At 36.4% G+C, this 26,729-nt stretch overlaps 3 protein-coding genes across 3 annotated transcripts; all 3 read left to right on the top strand.

Moving 5' to 3' along the window:
- Positions 1-801: 801 nt before the first annotated feature.
- Positions 802-9,775, top strand: LOC104243484 (uncharacterized). The gene is made up of 6 exons (XM_009798672.2): positions 802-1,411; positions 6,957-7,082; positions 7,412-7,563; positions 7,692-7,851; positions 8,249-8,439; positions 8,836-9,775. Exons 1-6 carry the CDS (start codon positions 890-892, stop codon positions 8,876-8,878), a joined length of 1,194 nt encoding a protein of 397 aa, XP_009796974.1. The 5' UTR covers positions 802-889; the 3' UTR covers positions 8,879-9,775.
- LOC104243483 (G-type lectin S-receptor-like serine/threonine-protein kinase At5g35370) lies at positions 2,302-5,706 on the top strand. The gene has a single exon (XM_009798671.2). The coding sequence runs from the start codon at positions 2,935-2,937 to the stop codon at positions 5,545-5,547; it is 2,613 nt and encodes an 870-aa protein (XP_009796973.1). The 5' UTR covers positions 2,302-2,934; the 3' UTR covers positions 5,548-5,706.
- Positions 9,776-20,408: 10,633 nt separating the features above from the next.
- Positions 20,409-26,520, top strand: LOC104243485 (uncharacterized). Its single transcript, XM_009798673.2, has 4 exons — positions 20,409-20,571; positions 25,736-25,839; positions 25,932-26,079; positions 26,328-26,520. Exons 1-4 carry the CDS (start codon positions 20,553-20,555, stop codon positions 26,360-26,362), a joined length of 306 nt encoding a protein of 101 aa, XP_009796975.1. The 5' UTR covers positions 20,409-20,552; the 3' UTR covers positions 26,363-26,520.
- Positions 26,521-26,729: the final 209 nt, after the last annotated feature.

The following is a 26,729-nucleotide window of genomic DNA, read 5'->3' as shown; positions in this document are numbered from 1 at the left end:
TGGACCGTAGTTTGGAGGCTACCTTCAGTCCACGCGTCCAAGGTAGACCTGTAGGTGTCCGCAGGCCCTGGAGTCTCCTCTATCCCTATTTCCTGTTTCATTTTCCTTATATTCCGAAACAATATATTGTTATTTTCTTCAGACCTTGTATGTAGTTAATCCTAGACCGTCTGTGATACTGTGACACCAGGTTTTGGGCAATTAAGGTTTAAGCAGTTGTAACAGATACAGATTTCAGCTATTTTATTGCTTTCTTCCGCTTAAATTTAAATTTCTGTTGTTATTACGTTATCGCTTTATGTTTGTTTGCTAAAGGGAAATAATTGGATAATGAAGTAATTGGTTTAAAGGATTGGCTTGCCTAGCTCACATTAGCAGGCGCTATCACGACTTCCGAGGGTGAAAAATCCGGGTCGTGACAAGAACTCACTCATTTTCTAGATGGGCGTTTGGACATAAAAATTGTGAAATTTTGAAAAAAAGTAAAAAATAAATAAATTCAAGTTGAAAATGATATTTGAAAATTAGAGTTGTGTTTAGACATAAATACAATTTGAAGTTGTTTTTGAATTTTTTTGAGTGATTTGAAGCGAAAAATTTGAAAAGTATTTTTTTGGAGTTTTTTAAATTTTAAAATTCAACTTCAAGTATTTGAAATTTTCATGGTCAAATAGTGATTCTGAAAAAAGATGAGAAATCTTTTTTATGGCCAAACAGGCAATAGGAAGACATTTTCCCTCGTGCCAAACACACCCTTACTTGATTGGGTATAATATTGACGGACGGACATGGGGAAAATTGTATTCAAGTATTCCTAATTCTTACTTAGTTCGCCGTTATTATAGAGTTGCTTTATTGGTGAAATGACACTTTGAATCCCCTTCAGAAAATGGCTTCATTGACCTCCCTCAAATTGATTCCAGAACGCAACCAAACACTCACAGCTAATCCTCACTTAAGTATAGGCTTCAAGAAAATCAACCCATTAATCCATTTCGCCTCCATCCACTTTCCTCATTTCTTCCCCAAAATCTCTCTTCACAACCATAACTCACATTTCCAACTTTGCTTCTCGCAACGTTCACATACAGCTCACGACTTCTTCGACAACGCCCATTCTTTTGTGACAAAGGTTGTCATTCTTTTAACGTTTTCATTTGCACTTCTTTCCCTTCGCATCGTTTCAACAATTCTTGTTCCTGAGTTTCCTCAAAGATGGACCCGACTCATTGCTTTCTCTAAACGAGCTGAGTTGGAGGTGATGGGTAGTTGTCCTCAGCATTTGATACAAGCTGTGGTTGCCTACGAGGATAGACGCTTCTTTCACCATTTTGGGGTCGATCCCGTTGGCGTTGCTCGTGCTGTTTTGTCGCTCTCGTCTCTTGGTGGTGGCAGCACAATTACCCAACAGGTACTCAAGTACGCAGATAGGTTGTTTGTTGTTATGCCTCAACGAATAAGTTGCTTCTTCGTAATTTTGTGTACTTTTCGGGGTTAAACAACCAGGCCAAGATAGCTGGGCCACAGGCTTTGTTCCTCTGTCATAACGGCCCACAGGAAACCAGATGAGCAGGCCCAAAGCCCACATATGAACAGGCTTAGTCGGGGACAGTAGTGGTAGTAGGAGAATGGATCACTTTTGAGCGTTGACTTCTGTCATTTCTTTAACGCCAAAAATATAACTGAGTGTCCCTTTTTCAAACTACCATTTATATTTAGTCCCATTTTTTAAAACCTTAGCAAATTATGACATCCCTTTCATAAGCATAAGTTTTAAGTTTTAACTTTTAACCCAGGTTCACTGAGAAGTTGTAGAAGAAGTTTTTAACCAATTCGTAGGGTTTCACTTTCACCTATGTTTACTGAGAATCTTAAACCCGATGATCTTCTAAATCACTCAAGTTCAATGGGAACTTTAGGCCCAATGTGGGAAAACTATAAGAAATGTATGTCCAAAATTTAGACGTAAATTTCCCGCTCTTCTGATTGTTTAGCGTACAGGTTATATTTGCAAAATATTTTAAAACATGACAAAGTATAAACAGTGGCCCCAAAGAAGCTATTTGAGCACTTCACCCTCTGCTTTCTACTTTACTTATTTTATATTGGGATTATGGCTAGGATAGTTAAAGCTGGAAAATTAATTTAGCTATGTAACTCTCCTTTCTTTTCTTTTTTAAATTTACTTTTATCATGTGGATGACTCTCTCAATTTGGATTAGATATTTGGGGGGGGGGGGGAGGGGGTTGTTTTTAAGGCTTGACATGCTAAATTGTAGAAGTAGGATGGTCTGTGCATGGTAGAATATTTTAGACAAGAAATGGGCTGTCAGTGGGAAAGGTGTATGATGGGTGTCAATAAAGACTTAATATAGGTAACAGTTGCTCTCAACTCAACTATCTCCAGTAAAATAAAGATTGAACCATAACTCCATTGCTATTACAAGTGGTCTTCGGTAAGAAGAATTACATGTTGCACTTTGTCTTCTTTCTTTATAGTTGTAGGAAAACCACTACTCTTTTTAATTAATTAAATAATGGGTAGTGTCACCTCAACTGAATATAGAATTCAAAGTAAATTATGCCTTTTGTTTGAATAATGGCTTTAGAAAATATTTTAAGAGGTCATGGTTCATGAATGTTCAATATACTTACTATTTATAACCATGAATTCAGGCGATCATGCCAGATAGACGCTGCAAATGTTATATTTTACATCCTCAGTTGTTGCTATCACCTAATGTGACACATATCTCAACTTGGTCACCAATCATTATCAAGCTGGTGTAAACAGAGTTAATTCAGTAGTCAACTTTAAACAATAGAGGGAAGTATGAAAAAGCAAATGCATAAAGTAATAGTAGACCATTTCCAGCCGCATCTGTACAATTTCCAGCCAAGCTGTTTTTGTTCTTTCTTTCATCATTACTCTATATGGAGTCCATCTTATTCTTTCTCATTGTATCTTTGTTCATTAGTCCTGTCTTTGGATTTACCTTGACAGAATTTGTCTATCCCAACTTTACTGCTTCCAATCTCCAATTTATCGATAGCACTGGAAGTTTCTTGTTTTCTCGCAATGGAACGTTCAAAGCTGCTATCTTCAATCCCGGTTCTGAACAAGTTAATTTTTATTTGTGTGTTATCCATGTGGAATCCAATACCATTATCTGGTCAGCAAATGGTGATTCACCTGTTTCAAATTCAGGAGTTATGAGGTTGACTAAGAATGGTATCAACATTACTGAAAAAGATGGCAGCTTTAAATGGTCAACTCCACCATCAACGTCAGCAGTATACGCGATGCAGCTAACTGAGGCTGGAAATCTCCTTCTTCTTGATCAGTTTAACGGGACACTTTGGGAAAGCTTTAATCATCCAACAGATACCATTGTTATTGGACAGAAGTTGCCTGTTGGCATGATGCTTTCTAGTGCAATGTCAGGTGATGACTTGTCAAAGGGTCATTACAGGCTTTCTTTGACTGCTTCAGATGCTATTTTACAGTGGCAAGGTCTGACATACTGGAAGTTGTCCATGGAGACCAAATCTTATACTAATTCAAATTATGAAGTGGAATACATGGCTGTCAATCAGACAGGTCTGTATCTTTTTGGTCAAAATGGTTCTGTAGTTGTCATAATGGTGAACTTGTTAAAATCCACTTTTCGTTTTGCCAAGTTGGATGATTCAGGCCAGTTTATCGTTAGTAGTTTTGTTGGCGCTGACATTAAACAGGATTTTGTTGCGCCGGTAGATGGGTGTCGAGTACCTTATGTTTGTGGAGGGCTTGGTATATGCACCTCCGATGTGTTATCAGATAATCCTATATGTTCCTGTCCTGCTAATTTCAATCTTAGATCACATAACTCAACCAGCTGTGTGCCTACTGACAGTTCTTATTCTTTGCCAGTTTCTTGTAATTCCACCAACTATAGCAGTCCATCAAATTCTTCTTCTGCGTCATACATAAGACTTGGCTTTGGTATGGACTACTTCACTACTGATTTTACCATGCCCTTCAGGTATGGGGTAAATCTATCGATGTGTCAAAATCTCTGCTCAGTAGACTGTTCATGCTTGGGGATATTCTATGCAAACACATCTGGTTCTTGTTACAAACTTGAAGAAGAATTAGGGTCAATTATGGCAAGGACAAGTAATGATAATCTGTTGGGATTTGTTAAGATCTTGGTTGGAGCTTCAACAACCTTTGGGGATAATAATAATTTTGATCAGGAAACTGTAAGCTTTCCTTTAGTTGCAACAGTGCTCTTACCTTTCACTGGAGTCTTCCTCCTGATGGCACTGGGTTTCATATTGTGGAGAAGATCACGAACCCAACAATTCGGGAAGATAAAATCAAAAATAAGCCGACCTAATTCTCCTTCTTCAGAGGACCTAGATGCCTTCTCCATCCCAGGATTACCTGTGAGGTTCGAGTACAAAGAGCTTGAGGCTGCTACTGATAACTTCAAGATTCAGATTGGGACAGGAGGCTTTGGTGCTGTATATAAGGGTGTGCTCCCTGACAAAACTCTTGTTGCAGTAAAAAAGATAATAAATTTGGGCATCCAAGGACAGAGAGATTTTTGTACTGAGATTGCAATAATTGGTAGTATTCACCATATAAACTTGGTCAAGTTGAAAGGTTTCTGTGCTCAAGAGAGACAACGCCTATTGGTTTATGAATATATGAACCGTGGGTCGCTTGATCGCACTCTTTTTGGTAATGGACCTGTCCTGGAATGGCAAGAACGGGTTGAGATAGCTCTTGGTTCTGCCCGTGGACTTGCATACTTGCATAGTGGCTGTGAACAAAAGATCGTCCACTGTGATGTAAAGCCAGAGAACATTCTCTTGCATGATAACTTTCAGGCAAAAATATCTGATTTTGGCCTCTCCAAGCTTCTGAATCGTGAACAGTCCAGTCTATTCACAACAATGAGGGGGACTCGTGGCTACCTTGCTCCTGAATGGCTCACAAGTTCTGCAATCTCAGAAAAAACTGATGTTTACAGCTTTGGAATGGTACTCCTTGAAATTGTAAGTGGAAGGAAAAACTGTTCTAAAAGAACACAAAGTCACAGCCTTGATGATACTGCCACTGGAGATCACTCATCATCTTCGTCTGCACAGGGACTTGTGTATTTCCCTTTATTTGCATTAGAGATGCACGAGCAAGGAAGGCACCTTGAACTTGCTGACCCAAAACTTGAAGGGCGGGTCAGTAGTGGAGATATCGAGAAGTTCGTGCGGGTTGCATTGTGTTGTGTCCATGAGGAGCCAGCTCTCAGGCCAACTATGGTTAGTGTGGTAGGCATGTTGGAAGGCGAGATACCACCAACTGAGCCAAGAATGGAATCTCTTAACTTTTTACGTTTCTACGGGCGACGTTTTGCTGAGGCATCAACCATGGAAGAAGCTGGAGGTCAGATTGATGTCATGTTATATCCGCAAGCAAATACTTCTCATACAACCTCTAGGAGCATCTCTAATGCTTGCTTCTCTTATATTTCGTCCCAACAGATCTCGGGTCCAAGATAGAGTCTAGCTGGTGCTACTTGATTTTATAGAAGTGGAGTGCAGATAATCTGTAAATTGTGTCCAAATGTATATTAGGTTACTCATGAAGAAACATGAATATTGAATATTTACCCAAAAGGGAATGCATTCCATTCTTAACTCTTGGTTCAAGTTTGTTTAGATACAGCAAATGTGTTTGATGTCTTGTGTCTGGTAAATGGCGCAAGGCAGTCTCTAATCTCTATATCGGATGAGATATTAGGTCTTGTTCCTTCCACCCAAAAGGGGCAAAAACAAACGAAACAAACTAGAAGTAAAATAATACTGCTTATCCTAAAAGCAAAGATGTTTTAGTGGCAGAACTATTCAAAACGGCATGGAGGATGCTATGTCTGGGCTATGTTAAGTACTCAAAAAATAAGAATAATTTGGTTTTGTGATTGAGGTATGTTAGACTTGCAGAGTATGTTAGGTCAAAAAGAAGCAACAGGAGATTTCATTGTGGAACATCAACTTGACAGCCATTCGAATGAGACCCTGAATTCTATATCAGCTTCGAGGGTCTTCAATAGTAGTCTTTTATTTTTAGTAGTGATCTAGAGCAAGGTTGGATGAGCATCACGTTCATGATATTCTGATTTCTTCATTGGAAAATAGCTAGCACCTTTTTATGCATAACTCATTCAACGTAGAAATGTATGTTTCATCCGGACACCTCCACTATGACCATCCCTTTTCCCTTACCCCACCCTCCAACCCCAGTAGAAAGGAAAAGATCTTGCTTTATGTTGAACTATTTGTTGTACTTCATTTATACGTCGAAAATACCTGGCGATTATAAGAACCCAATAATTCCATCTCTTAATTAAATGAGGACAAAATGGCGATTAGTGCTGCTAGGAGTTTCCCCTAGAATTGTTGCAAAAAGAGCACTTCCCTTTTTCTTTCTCATTAAACACAAAGTGTACTATCCTTCTGGACTGGTCCTATCTCCTATCTGAATCTCATCTGGTGCACTTGTAGGAAGTCCAACTTTACCAGCCAAAGGAATCAAATGTGATTTTTACAGCATCCGTGATTTAACATGATTGCTTATGCTCACTAATATGTGACAACATCTTGCTGAAATTTCAACCTAAAGATCTGGCCAACTATAATGCCTTTTTAAGGTTCAGGCGGCTGCCAGCTTTTCCTTTTCTACTTCAGCCTTTATTATTAAGTCAAAATTCAGAGTTTAAGTTCAGTTTGTCCAGATCACCTTTGCACCATTACTAAAGTTTCCTTTATGTAAAATGTTCTTAATTCTCATTATTTTTACCTGCTATTTAGTTCTATTTACTGGAATCGCAAAGATGTGACTTTCTGTGTGTGCTATTAGACTCTTTTCAAATAAGTCTGTTTCTTCATTGTAAACTTCTTGCCTGTGGCAGCTTGTGAAAAATTCATTCTTGAAGAATGAACGCACATTCCTGAGGAAAATTGTTGAGATGATTCTGGCTTTAGCACTAGAGGGAACAATCTCAAAAATGGAAATCTTGAGTGCTTATTTGTGTAAGGTCAAGTACATCTTCATTCGTTTCTATCTCAACTTCATTCATAAATTACTTCAAGGACTGGAAAATAAATGCATTTTTCTTTTGTTTCTTTCTTCAGATTAGTTTATTTTTGCTTAATTCGTTTACGATCCGGTTGTGGCTTCGGATGAGATAAAACTGAGGAATGCAAAATGACCTTTGTTGGTAAATACATCGACTAAATGATATTCCAACGATATTATCAAATGGATAAAAACATCATGTTTATCCCTCCATGGCATGTCCTGTAAGCTATTTTGGTTTTCCTTATTGTTATGCGTGAAAATTTAACAGAGCCTGTGACAAACCAGATATATTGGGGACATGGCATTTATGGTATTCAATCTGCATCAAAATTTTATTTTGGGAAGCATATATCTCTTCTTAGCTTGGGGGAATGTGCTATGCTTGCAGCAATGATACCAGCCCCAGAACTCCGGTCACCGTTCAGGGACTCTAGCAGGTTTTGTAGCTCAATGAACTTGTTACTTACTTTTTCCTTGGCGGACATAGCTTCTTCTGGTGTTTTTATGGGGTACTTGCATTTTATTTCTTGTCTGAAAATATAAAACCTTGGTGTGATATCCTCAGAGGAAAAACCTTCCAAGCTAGAGTGCTGAATAGGATGGTGGAATTTGGATTTCTTGATGTCGACATGGCAGGCATTGCTGTAAAACAACCTCTCATACTGAATTCTGAAAGCCCAGGTCATTCAGATGGGTTGTTGGTTATATCGGCTTCCTCTCAAGAGGTAAATACAATTTTTTTTAATCCCAGTCTCATTTCATTTCTGATCTGAAATTTTGAGTCAGTTGGTGTGTTTTCCCTTTCCAAAACTCAATGAGAAGAAGCAGCTTTCCAAATCCATATGACATCAAAGTTATTCAATTCCTTTGACCTTCATTTCTCAAAACAAGATCATTTTCCAGGTTACATCCATTAATTGAGTTTGTTGTCATGATCATATTTACTCCATTAGGCACCCTGAGAAAAACATTTAAACATTTAAACTTATCAAATTGGCCCAGGAATTAATACTCACGTCTAGCGTTGACAACTCCAAAGACAAGCTCATCAAGCTAGTCTGCTGGTTGATTGAGCTAGCTTCTGATTTTCTTTGTCTTGTTTCTGGTGAATTTATCATATAGCATTCAGGTATGAATACAAAGTGCGACAGAGGTTTATTCTCAACCATCAAGAGAATATGGGATTGGGAAACAGAAAGCAAGATATGGGAAGTGAAAGAGGACATGGAGAGATGGGCAACTGGTGTAAAACGATTGGGAAGCATCAATGGTTCCAAGTCCACATCAAAAGAAACTTCTTTTCTTGATCAGACGTAAGAGATCTCTTCCAACGTTCTATATGAATTGTAGAAATGGTTGATGAGTTTCAGATTTGATTATCTCATGCTAGTTGGTTAAAGTACTTGTGTGTGGCAGTGAGTTTTCATAGATGCATTAGAAAGAAACAAAACAAAGTTAACTGTTAGTTTTGGTGGTCAAGATATAAAAGCACTTGATTACCAAAACATGTAAAACTGAGTGTTTTGGCCATAAAGTTTGTTTGTAGTAAGTGTTTTCGGGTATTTATCAAACTCTGTAAAAGTACTTCCAAATGCCCTAAGTACTCTCTGCAAAGCGATTTGCTTATTTCTTGGTGATTAAGCTAATTGAATGAAATAGGGGCTTTGTAGAATTGATAATAATGAGTCTTACCACAAATGTGATGGCAGGTGCAAAGCCAGCAAAAAGGGATCATATGAATTGGTGCAATGACACTACCCATAAAGATAATTTGAAGGCTTTGGAAGGAATTCCAAAATGGTCCTAGAAGAATTAAGAGTTAGGCCTTTTGCTAGCGCCAGAGAGAGGGTCTTTGAATATAAGTTCCTATGTGAAAACGTTCTCTAACTTCGGAAACATTGAAGTACATACTTTAAATGACTAATGTCTTCAGACAAATGCATTGCATTCATTGCTTTGCTAAGAGCTTCCCTCACCCTTAGCACTAAACCTTTCCAAGCCTTGCCTCACCCCATTGCCATGCCCAGTTAATTGACTATTATAGGTCTTTCATAAACGGGCATGATCTTGTTAGATCTCAAACCGATCTATTGAAGAAGGATAGCTCTCAGTGGAGTCAAGAAGCCAACCAAGCTTTTGAATCTCTGAAGGTTGTTGTAACCACAGTGTTGGCCCTCCCTGTTTCTCTCAAGAGTTCGTTTAAAGACTGAGGGATGCTTCTGGAAAATAGAAAGGAGATTGGTGCAGTCTTCATCCAGAAAGGAGATGTCATTGCCTGGCCCTTTCTTATGAAAAGGAAGCCTTATTAGAAAAGGCTACTACCTATCGTTGCAGATGCGCTAAGCTGGAGAATAGGAAGACACTTTGTCATAAAGACTAACACAACAGCCTAAAATATCTCCTGGAAATTCAAACATCAATGCGGACTATGCAACAATGGCCATTAAGACTGACTTTCACTTCGCAGTTGACTGTAAAATATCATTCATTCATCATTTGATGCTTCTTTTCAGCTGACATAAATGTAGTTGAGGTTTCTTTGATTTGCCAATGGGATTTGTAGCACCAAGTATTTAATGAAGGAGAGACATGTTCTTTCTAGGTTGATCACAACGCACAAGCATTTGGCAATCAAGATATTCAGTTCCATCTTTTTTCCGTTGAGACATAACTTATTTGAGATCTCTTCATTCTCATTATTTTCAGGTACTTAAACCTCCCTTGAGGTCTTATCATTTGTTATGCCTTTGTGCTCTTCTTGAGTCACTACCTCCGTATTATGATCATTTGCTCCTTTTCTTTTTCGGAGATTTTATCTTTAGAACTGATTGGTCTATCATGTTTCAAGCGTGGTTTAAACTCATTTGTTTTAATTGATTGTCCTACCGGGATATCAACTCGGATTGGAGTATTAGCAGCTGGAATATGTGACTTAGTTACCCTTGGTAGGTCAATGAATGCATCTGGCAGTTGATTTGCAACATTTTACAAATGAATTATCTTCTGAACCTCTTGTTCACGTTGATTTGTTCGAGGATCTAAATGAGATAGTGATAATGCATTCCAATCTATCTCCTTTCATAGATGCTTATTTTTTCCCCCTAATGTTGGGTATACTAATTCATCAAAATGACAATCAGAAAATCTTGCCGTAAATAAATCTTCAGTCATAGGCTCCAGATATTTTATAATAGAAGGAGATTTATACGCAACATATATTCCCAATCTTCTTTGAGGACCCATCTTTGTGCGTTGCGGTGGAGCAATTGGAACATATCCCGCACAATTAAAGATTCTAAGATGAGAAATATTTGGCTCCTGACCAAAAGCCAATTGCAATGGGAATACTTTATGATAACTTGTGGGCCGTTTCTGCACAAGTATTGCTACTGCATGCAAAATAGCATGGCCTCATACTGAAATGAGAAATTTTGTTCTCATAAGCATTGGTCTAGCAATTAATTGGAGCCGTTTGATCAATGATTCCGCTAGACTATTTTGTGTATAAACATGAGCAACCAGATGCTCAATTGTTATCCCAGTTTATATACAATAATCAGTAAAAGCCTAAGATGTAAACTCACCAGCATTATCAAGACGAATTGTCTTAGTTGCATAATCTGGAAAATATGCTCTTAGCTTTATTATTTGAGCCAACAATCTCGTAAATGTCATATTGCGAGTTGATAATAAACACACATTGACCATCTTGTAGATGCATTTGCCAAAACCATATAATATCTGAATGGTCCACACGGAGGGTGAATGAGCCCACATATATCATCATGTATACGTTCCAGAAATGCATGAGATTCCATCCTAACTTTAATCATTGATGGTCTAATAATTAATTTGTCTTGACAACATGCAACACAAGAGAATTCCTTAAATTGAAGAATCTTTTGGTTCTTCATTGAATGTCCATGTAAATTCTCATTATTTTATGCATCATAGTAGAACCAAGATGACCTAGCTGGGCATGCCAAATAATAAAATTATCTTGATTAGTAAACTTTTTGTTTACTACGACATGTGTATCAATCATGCTAATACTTGTGTAATATAATTCGTAGGAAATAGCAGGTAACATTTCAAGTACATATTTCTTACCAGATATTATTGTAGTAATATAAAGTTATTCAATCTTTTCATCATTTGTAGTCTCAATATGGTAGTCATTTTAGCGAATATCTTTGAAACTTAATATGTTTCTTTGAGATTTACCACAATGTAGTGCTTCATCAATAGCCAAATTTGTTCCTCCTGGTAGTAATAAATTGGCTCTTCCAGAACTTTCAATTAATCTTGTACTACTAGATATTGTATTAACATTGGCTTCTTTCATTACCAAATAAGAGAAATATCTTTTATCTCTTAAAATAGTGTGTGTTGTAGCACTATCCAGAAGACATATATCATCTTTATTAATCTTGAGTCCAAATGAAGACTGGGAATTATCATATTCTTCATAAAAAATCAAAAAGTATACCATAAGAAATATGAAAGACTAACAGAAAAAAATATTAAGAAATATATTAGGAATGTAGAAACTAGCCAATATATTAGGAAAATACACTCAAGAAAAATAAACTAGTTGCAAACACAAATGAAAAACGATAATTTTTATTATAGCTTCATTCCCTAATAAGATGATTAGTTCTTTAGTCAATATCCTCAAAGAAGTCTCTAGTTACTAAATCATTTATACAATATTTTCAAGGTCTCCAAAATCATCATCTTTATATGCAAGATGTACCTCAGAATTATATTTGTTTGAGGGGCCTGCTTCATCATCATTATTTTGAAAGGTCAAGTGTGCCTTCACATTATTTTCTTTCTTTCTGAAGGAGGCTTGATAAAGTTTGACAAAATGATCTGGTGTACGACAAATGCATGCCCAATGACCTTTCATACCATATCAGTGACATATATTAATTTTACCTTTTGAAGTATATTTGAGAACTCTTATTGTTCTCATGTTTATTTCCACTATAATGACGATAATTGTTTCGTCCCCTGCCACGTCCATGTCCATGACCACGGTAATTATTTTGTTTTCTTTCAGACTTATCATATGCTGCTACAACATTCACTTCCGAAAATGTAGTTGACCCAGTGGGATGGGCTTCATGATTTTTTATTAATAGAATATTATTCTGCTTTGTCACAAGTAGGCATGTTATTAACTCATAATATTTCTTAAAACCCTTTTTACGGTATTGTTGTTGTAGCACCACATTTGTAACGTGAAAAGTAGAAAATATTTTCTCCAATAAGTCCTCATAGTGTCTTCACATAATTTTGATAGAGAATTTACTTTAAAGATAGCAGAATTATACTCACTTACGGTTTTAAAGTCTTGCAACCTTAAATGTATTCACTCATACCGAGTTTTTGGTTATTATACCTTAAGTTTTAGGTGGTCATATCGATCTTTCAAATTAATCCATAATTCAAGTGGATCTTTTACAGTTAAATATTCAGTTTTTAATCCTTTGGATGATGACGAAGGAAAATCATGGCCTTCGCTTTATCCTGATTTGATGCTTCATTTCCTACTATAATAGTATTCCCAAGACCTTTAGTGTCAAGGTGAATTTCAGCATTAAAGACCCATGATAAATAATTTTTTTCGGTAATATCTTCTGCTACGAATTCAAACTTTGACAAGTTTAACATATTGAAACTAATCACAAAAGTAAATGGGTTAGAAAGAATAAAAATAATTTTCAATGAAAATATACTTGTAAAAAAAATTTCAGGCAACTAATTAAGAAGTTGATCACTTTAAACATATAGTATATAAAAAAGAGAGGTGTAAATAACATATAATATATATGTCAAATAAACAAGAATTATGGAGTATATGAATACATAAAGAGATATATTCAGTATAGCAAAAGAAAAGCAATTTATTATAAACGAGGATTTGAGGAATAACCATATATGGTGATAAGAGTGAATATATTCAAATAGTATTTTCCACCAATTGTAAAGTAATTTAAACTAGTATGTACAATTATTTCTTTTTCACCTTAGTTATAACTGTTTTGTTTTTGTAAAATGTCTTGAAAATAAATTTTGCTCTACGCAAGTTCGCACATATTTATTAAATTATTTTTGTTAGTTTAACGCACTTAAGATCTATATCTTATATTTTCTTTAACAATAAGCAAGGTATTCAGTAACATGATCAACTAAAATAAATGCTTAATAATATATGAATTTGTTAAAAATATCAGTATGCATATATATATATATATATATATATATATATATATATATATATATATATATATATATATACCATAAATCAATGAATATATAGTGATATACGTGAAGGAGAATCGAACACAACTAGGATGTGATTGTGAAAATGAAGATAACAATCGTGCTGATAACGTGTTATGAAATAAAAATAATTTAGTAAATAATAAATATAGATAGAAAGAAGGAGGAGTTTTTCCTCTTCAATTGTGTGTATTTGCCCATCTATTACAAAGCTTTTATATAGGCATGAAAAATGAAGAATCACTATTATACGATAGTGGGAGGAATGACCACTAAAATAGTAGGAGGAATAATTACTACCGTTAAATGATGGAGCTCAATATGAACATCCATTATTAGTATTTTCAACATAAGCAATATTATAAGGATTGTTTATACCGAATGTAGGAATTGTTATAAAATAACGACTGTAAAGTAAAGACAAGTATAAAGAGAAACTGATATATTATTCGAATTCAAACTCATGTACATAATGCACTGAAATCTCTTCTATTTATAGAAAAAAGGAAGCTGTTGTGTAAGCTGCTACTATACCATATATGGATAATCTTCTACTGAAAGCAATGTTTATCCATAACGGAGTACTGAATGGATAAGCTCATTGTACCCGGTATGGATAATCTTCTACCGGGGATAATGTTTATCCATAATGGAGTATCGAAAAGATAAGCTTATTATACCCGATATGGATAATCTTCTACCGGGGGTAATGTTTATCCATAACCGGTACCGAAGTGATAAGCTTCTTCAGGAAGCTTATTTCCAATAGAGTACTAAATAGATAAATATATTTTACGGCGGATTCCCATATGGATAAGCTTCTTCAGGAAGCTTATTTACAACAGAGTACTAAATGAACATCCATAATATAATATTTATAACATTCCCCCTGGATGTTCATTAAAAGATAATGTGCCTCATTAAAACCTTACTAGGAAAAACCACGTGAAAAAAAATTCTAGTGAAGGAAAAAGAATACACATATTTAGTAATATGCATTGCTAGGTGCCTCATTAAAAACCTTATAAGGAAAACCCCATGGGAAAAAACCTTAGTAAGGGAAAAAGAGTGCATCGCGTATTTTACTCCCCCTGATGAAAACCTTGTTTCAAATATTTGAGTCTCCGCATTCCAATCTTGTATACCATCTTCTCAAAAGTTGAAGTTGGCAAAGATTTAGTGAATAAATCTGCTGGATTATCACTTGAACGGATTTGTTGCACATCAATGTCACCATTTTTCTGAAGATCGTGTGTGTAGAATAATTTTGGTGAAATGTGCTTCGTTCTATCTCCTTTTATAAATCCTCCCTTCAATTGGGCTATGCATGCAGCATTGTCTTCGTATAAAATTGTGGGTCTTTTCTCACATTCCAAACCACATTTTTCTCGAATAAAATGAATTATTGATCTCAACCATACGCATTCCCTACTTGCTTCATGAATAGCTATTATCTCAGCGTGATTTGAAGAAGTAGCAACAATAGATTGCTTTGTGGAGCGCCATGATATGATAGTACCTCCATATGTAAATACGTACCCGGTTTGAGATCAAGCTTTATGGGGATCAGATAAATAACCTACATCTGCATAACCAACAAGATCTGCACTATCTTTGTTAGCATAAAACAAACCCATATCAAGAGTTCTCTTTAAATATCGCAATATATGCTTAATCCCGTTCCAATGTCTCCGTGTAAGAGAAGAACTATATCTTGCTAGTAAATTAATAGAAAATGCTATGTCAGGCCTTGTAGCATTAGCAAGATACATTAGTGCACCAATTGCACTGAGATAGGGTACTTCGGGACCAAGGAGTTCCTCGTCCTCTTCTGGAGGTCGAACAACCATTGGTGTACTCAATGGGTGCGCTTTGTTCATATAAAAGCGTTTTAAGACTCTTTCTGTATAGGCAGATTGATGGATAAAGATCTCGTCTGCTAAATGTTCAATTTGCAGACCAAGACAAAGTTTTGTCTTTCCAAGATCTTTCATCTCAAATTCTTTCTTAAGATATTCAATTGCCTTTTGGAGCTCTTCTGGAGTTCCAACAAGATTTATGTCATCAACATAAACAACAAGTATAACAAATTCTGATGCCATTTTCTTTATAAAAATACATGGACAAATAACATCATTTATGTAACCTTCTTTCAGCAAATATTCACTAAGGCGATTATACCACATGCGCCCAGATTGCTTTAAACCGTACAAAGATCTTTGTAATCTGATTGAATACATTTCCTGAGATTTTGCTTCAGGCATTTTAAATCCTTCAGGGATTTTCATATAAATTTCATTATCAAGTGAACCGTACAGATAAGCTGTAACTACATCCATTAGATGTATTTCAAGCTTTTCATGTAGTGCTAAACTGATGAGATATCGAAATGTTATGGCATCCATAACAGGTGAATATGTTTCATCAAAATCGACTCCAGGTCGTTGTGAGAATCCTTGTGCAACAAGGCGAGCTTTGTATCTTTCAACTTCATTTTTATCATTCCTTTTTCGCACAAAAACCCATTTATGACCAACTGGTTTTATACCAGCAGGTGTTTGGACTACTGGTCCAAAGACCTCTCTTTTAGCAAGTGACTTCAATTCCGATTGAATTGCCTCTTGCCATTTTGGCCAATCAGATCTTTGTCGACATTCTTCGACAGATCGAGGTTCAAGATCCTCACTATCTTGCATAATATTAAGTGCAACATTATATGCAAAAATATTATCCACCACTATTTCAGATCGATTTAAATTAATCCCATCACCGATCGAACTTATTAAAAGTTCCTCACTCACATGAGCTTCGGGTTCATTGATTTCTTCAGGAATCTCAGAACTAATCAGATTTTGGGTCTCTTCAGGAGATCCCTTCATAGTATCGCTTTGATCATTTGTCGATTTTAATTTTCGAGGATTTCGATCCTTAGAACCTAAAGGCCTACCACGCTTCAGGTGTACTTTAGGTTCACTAGCTTTTATGCTAGTAGATGGTCTTACTGGGACATCAATTCGGATAGGCACATTCTCTGCAGGGATATATGACTTAGTTATCCTTTTCAAATCAGTAAATGCGTCTAGCATTTGATTTGCTATATTCTGTAAATGGATGATCTTCTGGGCCTCCTGATTACATATAGGGGTACGTGGATCAAAATGAGATAATGATGAAACTTTCCGCACAATTTCTCTTTTGATTTCCTTTTTCTCTCCCCCTAATTGTGGGAAATTTGTTTCATCAAACCGACAATATGCAAATCGAGCAGTAAATAAATCTCTTGTCAATGGTTCAAGATAGTGAATAATAGAAGGTGATTCAAACCCAACATATATTCCTATCCTTCTCTGTGGTCCCATCTTACTGCGCTGTGGTGGTGTTACTGGCACATATACAACATATCCGAAAATTCGTAGATGGGCAATATTTGGTTCATGATCAAAAACTAATTGTGATGGAGAATATTTATTATAATGTGTCGGTCTGAAACCGATAAGTGATGTTGCATGCAAGATAGCATGGCCCCAAGCAATAGTGGGCAATTTTGTTTTCATAAGTAGTGGTCTTGCTATCAATTGCAAGCGTTTAATAAATGACTCTGCAAGGCCATTTTGAGTATGAACATAAGCTATAAGATGTTCAACTTTTATCCCAACTGATAGACAATAATCATCAAAAGCTTGAGATGATAATTCTCCAGCATTATCAAGGCGAATAACCTTTATAGGATAATCTAAGAATTGTGCCCTTAATCGAATTATTTGGGCTAATAGCTTTGCAAACGCCAGGTTGCGAGATGATAGTAGGCACACATGAGACCATTTTGAAGATGCATCTATTAGGACCATAAAATATCTAAACAACCCACTTGGTGGGTGAATAAGTCCACATATATCCTTATGTATATGCTCTAGAAAGGCAGGAGATTCAAGTGATCATTTTGCCTTGATAACAAGCATCACAAGAAAAATCGTCATTTGTAAGAATCTTCAGGTTCTTTAATGGATGCCTACTCGAATTTTCAGTAATTCGTCTCAACATTATTGATCCAGGATGGCCCAAACGGCCATGCCAAAGCACAAAAATATTTGAATCCGTAAACTTCTGGTTTACGATAGAGTGTGCTTCAATTGTACTAATTTTTGAATAGTATAATCCAGAAGATAAAATCGGTAGCTTTTCTACAATGCATTTCTGGCCAGAATATTCTTTGTAATACAAAGATATTCCACATTAATTTCATCTATTGTCTCAACATGATACCCATTTCGGCGGATATCTATAAAACTCAACAAGTTTCTTCGGGACTTAGAGAGAACAATACATTGTCTATAATAAGTTTTGTTCCCTTAGACAGAAATATTATGGCTCTTTCGGAGCCTTCAATCAAACTTATATTACCAGAAATTGTTGAAACATTTGCTTTTTCCTTATGCAAATAAGAAAAGTATTTCTGATCCTTGAATATGGCATGAGTTGTTCCACTATCAATAACACAAATATCTTCATGATTTGTCTTTGCTCCAAACATAATTTGAGGATTATCCATATTCTTCAAAATGACATAAATAAAATATACTATAGTAAACATTATTATCAAAGCATAACTTTTATTTATATACAACAATTACATAACCATACTATCTATTACAAACAACAAAAATTAAAATATTTATATTTCTATATATTCACTACCGATTACATGACTTGTTCCTCCTTCTGGGAGTGCAAAGTAATCAGCTACATCCAAATGCATGAAGTCTAAATTATCTTCAGAAATAAAATTTTCTTCAGCATTTTTCTCTGTCTTCTTCAGGGAGGCTTGATAAAGCTCAACCAGGTGCTTTGGCGTACGACAGGTACGTGACCAGTGCCCTTTTCCTCCACATCTGTAGCATGCATTTTCTGCATTTGGTGCTTGCACCGCTTCATGCTTTTGTTCCTTCCTTTTTCACTGCTGGTGGTGAGGAGGGTTCTTTGGTGCATTATTATTCCCATGATTATAGTTTCTTCCCCGACCACGGCCATGACCACGACCTTTTCCACGTTTAACTTGGTGGAAGTTCGTCTCTTTCACTTCAGGGAATGGACAAGAACCAGTAGCTCGGCTTTCATGGTTTTTCATTAATAGCCCATTATGTTGCTCGACCACAAGAAAATGTGAGATAAGTTCAAAATACTTTTTAAATCCCATTTCTCGATATTGCTGCTGCAGGAGCATATTCGAGACATGAAAAGTGGTGAAAGTTTTCTCCAACATATCATGATCAGTAATATTATCACCACATAATTTCAATTAGGAAATAATTCTGAACATAGCAGAATTATACTCACTTATAGATTTAAAATCTTGTAGCCTTAGATGAGTCCAATCATATCGTGCCTGTAGAAGAACGACCATCTTCAGGTGGTCATATCTATCTTTCAAATTATTCCACAGTATGAGTGGATATTTAACAGTAAGATATTCCAGGCCCTTATCAAGGTGATGACGTAGGAATATCATGCTTTGGCACGATCTTGGTTTGATGCCTGATTTTTGTCTTTGATGGTGTATGCCAGACCCATCGCATCAAGATGAATTTCAGCATCAAGCGCCCAAGACATGTAGCTTTTGCCCGATATATCCAAGGCTACAAATTCAAGTTTAGAAAGATTTGACATTATTTAGGAAAAGAAAGTTCTTACCTCAGATACTTTCAAAATATTTGCTCGAGATTGCAGAGTCTCGTGCTGATAACGTGTTATAAAATAATGACTGTAAAGTAAAGACAAGTATAGATAGAAACCGATATATTATTCGAATTCAAACTGATGTACATAATTAACTGAAATCTCTTCTATTTATAGAAGAAAAGAAGCTGTTGTGTAAGCTGCTACTATACTAGATATGGATAATCTTCTACTGAAAGCAATGTTTATCCATAACGGAGTACTGAATGAATAAGCTCATTGTACCCAGTATGGATAATCTTCTACCGGGGATAATGTTTATCCATAACGGAGTATCGAAATGATAAGCTTATTATACTCGGTATGAATAATCTTCTACCGGGGTAATGTTTATCCATAACCGGGTACCGAAGTGATAAGCTTCTTCAGGAAGCTTATTTCCAATAGAGTACTAAATAGATAAATATATTTACGGCGAATTCCCATATGGATAAGCTTCTTCAGGAAGCTTATTTACAACGAAGTACTAAATAAACATCCATAATATAATATATTTATAACAGAAATCGTCAATTGTACATGAATTGTGATGGTGCAACAATTGTCAATTTTAATTGAATCACCATATTACAAAAGAACGTAACTATATGGAAGTTACTTGATTTTCAACACCAGGTTTTTCTGATCCAATAAAGAACCCGAGTCTAGTAATTTTCTCTCTCTAAATGCTCTTATTCAAGTACTTCTCAAATACTTATATATCATCTATTCTATCTCGCATAAAAATAAATATATATATATATATATATATATATATATATATATATATATATATTCCCATAAAAATTATCTTGATTATTAATGGAGCTAACTAAGTTTTATGAGGCAAATCAAATATCGCACTAGTTACAAAAAATTAATATTGTCATTATTTTTCATTATGCAACCAACCAAACAACCTTAATACAGTAAATAAATACCACTATCTTATTGTATTTGTTTCAGAAAATTTTATCTTTTCTAATTTATGTGATGTAGTTTGGTTCAACATAAAATTTAGAAACAACAAAGAATTTTAAAATTTGTGTTCTTAGACATGTAGTAATATTTACATGATCATAAAACCTTCAAAGTAAAACGAAATTTTTTAGAATTAATTATATTCCATCTAATATATAAATGTGTCAATTGTTTTTGAAATTGTCTCTAAATACTTTGTATATTTTATGTTGTTTTTTAAATATATTAATTAATTCTATTTTAGAAAATCTAAACTCGACGGATAAGAGATTATTATTTATTATTTAGTTAAAGAGAGAAAACGCGATGACGTGGCAACCTACTATTTGCTGAGCCGACGTAGAAGGGAGAAAAACATGAGAGAAAAAGAGAGACGAACCACTGATAAAAGCTAAGCGCGTTGAGAAGAAGACCCTCTGGTATTCTGCAAGAGGAACAAACCATGGCTTACGTCGAGAGAGGTAAAATTAACCTCCCTTTTGTTCCGATAATTCCATCCTTAATTTCGTTATTATATTTACTTCTTGATTGGAATTGCTAGGGATTTCTTTTTTTCTTTCCTTCGAGACATCTTACTAATTCCAAATTTGCCGTTATTTCATGGAAATAATTTTTGTTTTGCTATTTTCTGAGGTAAAACAAAAATTTGGGGTTGTAATTAATTGCATGGTTTTTGTTTTGTCCCATCCTTGATATTGTTGCAATTGAAAGGGTAATTTGCTTAATTTAGTTGAAGTTGGGATCTTCTTGTTCAATTGAGTCTCTTTAGATCCAAATCCAAATTCTTCTAATGTTTGTTACCGTATAACTTTTGTCCGACATTAATAAGCTACTCTATGAGTTATAAATTTGGGCATTCGGTTATCTGGCCTGGACCCTGGAGTATTCCACCCCGAGCCCACAAAATGGAAATCAATCCGAAAAATTATATTGTTTGATGCCGGTGTTATGATTTGGTAAACCCTAGTGACACCAAATTGCATTTCACCATTCTGGAAATGATTAATAGCCACTTGGAATGCTAAGCTTAGTGATTCAAATTCTGTTTTACAATTTATCTATGCCTTTTGTTTCTAAGTGAATGAACTCAAGGAAAACATGATTCTAATACTCATTTCTTATTAATTTTAGTATTTTAAGTTCTCTCACTTGAGAAATGATTAAGAAATAAGGTTTCTTAATGGGTATGTCATATGATCTAAAGAGACCTATCCGTGCAAATTTTGTTTTAGATCTAGTATTAAGTTGTGACTCGTTCCCCTTCCATGAACCGAAGCAATCTAATAGTGGTATGTGGAGGTAAATTCTTAGAGTAACTTCATAAGGTCATAGTAAACTGTAAAAGCACCATAAATAATTGTAACTTGTTAGGTAATGCATAGAGAGATAGCTGTCTCAAAGTTTTTGGAAATAGAATTGTTCGAAATACTGATTTTTGTATAATTGTTGTTTCCACTTCTACTTTAGGATAAGTAGGTCCAAGATAGAATGCACCTTCATTTAGCCCCCATCAGAAGAAATGTGAAATAAGATTAAATGGGCTGTGGTGTCTCAGTGAAGACCATTCTTGTTTAATTTAAAGCAGATTGATGAAATGAATAAGTGCTGGAAGAGTGCTGTGCAGTAGGAAGATACTTGACAGAGTGAAAGGCAAGTTTTATAGAAACAAATGTTAGACCGGTGATGTTGCAAGGGAATGAGATGTATCCACAAGATGAAGATTGTAACTATGTGGATGCTAAGATGGATGTGTGGTCATACAATGCACATGAGTAGAAATAATCATATTAGTCAGAAAATGGAAATAATAGAGATAGGGAATAAAATGAGAGAATGTCAGATGAGATGGTTTTTGGCCATGTACTATGCGGATCTTCAAATGTAGCAGTCCGTAGGTGCACAATGTGGTGATTGAAGTTGCTGAAGTGGGAGGATGTAGATCTAAAATCTCCACTGAGATTATCTCAAAGTCCTTCTATCCCTCTGTAATAATGCAGACTTACCTAATATAGTATAATGCAATGTGAAAGTAAAGGACTCATACTATACCAACAATTGAGAGTTAAGGCTTGGTTGGTAGGTCCAAAAAAGGACAAGTGTGAGATTTTGGACAACTTTTTGTTATATAAAACCCCTTATTTTTGAAAAACAAACTATATACTATGGTATTCAAATGAAATGGGCTTAAATAAAGCTGACTCCAACTTTTGAGATAGTAGATTGATTGTTTACATGGTTAAACTCATTCAAATATAAGTTGCATAAGAGCAACAATGTTTCTGAGTTGCATGCTAAGCACTTTTTTAGCTGATTCAATTGACCTTCCTCAGCTTCTTGCTAGAAAAAAACTTAAGTTTCTTCTCTGGATCCAAGTCATTTAGAAAATAAAGCTGCCCAGTCGTCTCTGTCGGTTCGACTCCTCATTGATAAATGTCACGACCCTAATCCCCGAACCTGGTCGTGATGGCGCCTCTTGTGAAGATAAGGCCAGCCAGACCAAAACAGAACACCTCTTTTAAACAGTTAAATATCGTAAATAGTTCTAAAACATGATATAACAACCATAATTTGCGGAAATAACGATAACAACAGTAGAAACCATCCCAACACAGCCCTAACCGGGGTGTTACAAGTCATGAGCATCTATTAGAGTATAAATACAATTACAAGGTCTGAAATATACAAAAACAGGACTGATGAGCAAAAAGGGAGAGAAAACGGTACTGCGAACGCTGGCAGCCACCTTGCTAAACTCTGATAACTCTGCCATCGATTAGCCAAAACCCACTACCGGGTGTATAAATACCTGCATCTGCACACAAAGTGCAGGGAGTAAAATGAGTACTCCAACTCAGTGAGTAATAAAAGTAAATAACAACTGAGCAGTAAGAAATCACGTAAGGCAAACCAACATGCTGTATAGAAGCAGTGTAAAACCTTTGAGAAAAACAATGAAGCTGTGAAATCTTTAGAAGCATCTTAACTCAGTTTAAAACCTCTTTCGAAAATGACTTTTTCAACAGTTACGCAAATAAATGCAAAACAGTTGGTGCCGATAAGCACAGAACATCCGCCCCTCGGACACAAATACCACAGTATAACAGGTAAAATGCCAAGTAAATATGAAAGATGAACACATAAAGGTTTGCCCCTCCGGCAATCTCTCAGAACAGTACCAGCCCCTCGGGCTCACTCTCAGAATAATATCAGCCCCTCGGGCTCACTCTCAGAACAATATCAGCCCCTCGGGCTCACTCTCAGAACAATATCAGCCCCTCAGGCTCACTCTCAGATCATGATGGCTACCCGCACTCACTGTGGGTGTGCAGACTCCGGAGGGGCCCCTTACGGCCCAAGCGCTATATCAAGCCACCTCGTGGCATCATCTCTCGGCACTCGACCTCACATCACTCGGCACTCGGCCTCACATCACTCAAGCCACCTCGTGGCATATAAAGTATCTTAGGCCCTCAGCCTCATATCACTCAGTGTATCCTCACATCTGGCCCTCGGCCGCACTCAGTCAGAAAATCATCACAAGCCCCTCGGGCATTTGTAAAACAGTAGTGCTCAACCCAAAACATCGTTTAGAAATATCATTTAAGTCTCAAAACTGAGTAAGAGTGGCTGAGTTGTAAAACCGTGGAAAACAACAGGACTGAGTTTAGGTAATAAATCAATACAGTGAGGAAATAGTGATAAAAATCCTCGGAGGGTTCAAATAGTTGGCACGAAGCCCAAATATGACAATCAACCCAAACCATGATGATAACAAACAAGTTTCAGTCAAATACGCGGTAAAATTATCAATCAGGACGGACCAAGTCACAATCCCCAATAATAAACGACCCCACGCTCATCATCAAGCGCGTGTCTCACCTCAATATAGCACTACGATGTGCAATCCGGGGTTTCAAACCCTCAGGACATCATTTACAATCATTACTCATCTCGAACCGGCTAAATCTCTAGCTCGCAACGCCTTTGCCCCTCGAATTGGCCTCCACGCGCGTCGAATCTATCCAAAATCAGAACGAATACGTCACAATATGCTAAGGGAACAAAGCCCAAGCGAAAACAATCAACAAAGGGCGCGATTCCCGAAATTACCAAAACCCGAGCCCTAGGCCCACATCTCGTAATTTGACAAAATTCACAAAACTAGAATCCTTATACTCTCACGAGTCTAACCATATGAAAATTATCCAATTCCGATACCATTTGGTCCTTCAAATCATCATTTTACATTTTTGAAAGATTTCACAATTTTCTTCCCAAATTCCATCCCAAATCACGAATTAAATGATGAATTCAAGGATAGTTTCATGTACTCTAACCAAATCTGAGTTAGAATCACTTACCCCGATGAATTTCTTGAAAAATCTTCGAAAAATCGCCAAAATATGAGCTCTCTAGGTCAAAATATCAAATAAAACCCAAAACCTCGTATTTATAGAGTACCCCACAGATTTCCACCTCCGGGGACCGCACAAAATCGACCGCGGTCAGCACAAAACCAGTGCGGTCCGCACAACTTTCCTCTGCAGTGACAAGCTTTAGTATTTTGGCCATAACTTTCGCTACAGATGTCCAAATTGCGATATCTTTACCTTTCTAGAAACTAGACACAAAGGGCTACAACTTTCGTTTTTGAATCATCTCAAAATTCCTTGAAGATCAAAAGATATGAGCTTCCGAAGTAGGACCAGCGGAATGTTCTTCACCGCGGCCGCACGCCATTTTGTGCGGTCCGCACAGCACTCACCGCGGACGCACTTCATTTTGTGCGGACCGCGCGGGTGAGTTCCGAGGCCTGCAACCCTTCTGGACCTGCTACAGCTATGATTTTCGGCCTAAAACATCCCGGAACCTACCCGGAACCTACCCGGAACCTACCCGGAACCTAAAACCAATTGTACCAACACATCCCATGACATCGTTCAAACTTGTTCAAAACTTCTGAATGCTCACAACAACATCAACTCACCAATTTAACATAGGATTCAAACCTAAGAACTCCAAGAACTCTTAAATTATGCTTTCGATCAAAAAGTCTATCAAATCTCGTCCGAATGACTTGAAATTTTGCACACACATCCCAAATAATACAACGAAGCTACTGCAACTCTCGAAATTTCATTCCGACCTCTATATCAAAATCTCACCTATCAACCGGGAAAATGCCGAAATCTCAATTTCGCCAATTCAAGCCTAAATCTTCTCTACAATTCCAAAACCCATTCCGATTGCGCTCCTAAGTCACACACCTAACAGAGCTAACTAAATCATAAAAATTCTGATCCGAGATCATATACAAACAAGTCAAATCTTGGTCAAACCTTTCAAATTTCAAGCATCAACTGAGAACTGTTTTCTTCCAAATTCGTTCCGATTACTCTAAAAACCAAAACCAACGATTTACATAAGTCATAACACATCATACGGGGCAAGTCATGCCCGAGAACTGGCGAGCAAAGTGCAAAAGCTCAAAACGACCGGTCGGGTCGTTACAATAAATGTATTCTGTACCGGGAAACATTTAATACATGCATCTGTGTTTGGATACATATGCTAACTTACAATAATGTGAGAGAACCCTTCTAATACATGCACTTCATGTTGCAGGTGTGGTAAAATCCAAACGTTCTATATGGCGATTGAAGACTATCACTGATTTCTTTTGGTCCATCATCAACTTCATTAGCGTGTTTTTTGCAACTATGTTTTCGGTAAGGATGTTCATTTTCCTGGTTAAGAACCACATAGGTACTACTATCATTCTATTGTAGACTATGTATTAACTGCCTCAATGCCTTCATAGATGGAAAAAACAGATGCCTACAGAAAAGGTTCAGGATCCAGCAAGAAGTGGGATGGGGGCGGTCCTGGAGGTCCTGGAAGTGGTCCATATGGTGGTGGTCCACGTGGGCCACCTCGTGGATTGGATAATGTCCGAGGCATTGACCACAGTATGTTCATTGTTTCGATCTTTAATTTGGTGGCATTTGTTTATGAAAAGTTCCTATGAAATTTTGCAAAAACCTTTTTGGAGAAGGCTTTGCGGTATTTTCTCAGTGTACATAAACATATTTTACGCTTTTGCATAAAATATTAAAAATAATTTTCCAAAATGCCGCCTCCTAAAATTATTTCATTGCGCTATTATTTTATAAGACTTTCTGCTGCTATTTAACCATTAAATTTTTTCCTACTGCAGGCTCTCTTCCTGCCTGTGGTTCTTGCTGCGGATAAATGATGCCACTTTTGAGAATCTATGGTTTGGGATCTTATTCCATAGTGAAATGTATGTAGGTTTCTGCACTAATGCTTACATTTAAACTTGGAAGCGTGTTCATATGTCCTTTCATCCTAAAACTTAAATAAACTCAGATGGTTTTCTTTCTTTTGTACTTATACGTCTCCGTGCTAGAGTTTTTTTAGTTAAAAAATTCTAAAAAAAAAGAAAAGAAATTACATGTTGGATTAGGAATGTTTGTCTTGCATTATGCTGGTTGGAGCTTTCTCCTATTTTTCTCGTTAATGGCTAATAGTGGCATCGTAAGAAGCACATGGATCGAAAAGAATGACTGATTTCCATAACACATCAGAAGTCAGAACT

This window comes from Nicotiana sylvestris, chromosome 4, assembly GCF_000393655.2.
Source record: "Nicotiana sylvestris chromosome 4, ASM39365v2, whole genome shotgun sequence".
Taxonomy (NCBI): domain Eukaryota; kingdom Viridiplantae; phylum Streptophyta; class Magnoliopsida; order Solanales; family Solanaceae; genus Nicotiana; species Nicotiana sylvestris.
The sequence above is the reverse complement of the archived record's forward strand: the minus strand, read 5'-3'. Positions and strand labels throughout refer to the sequence as shown.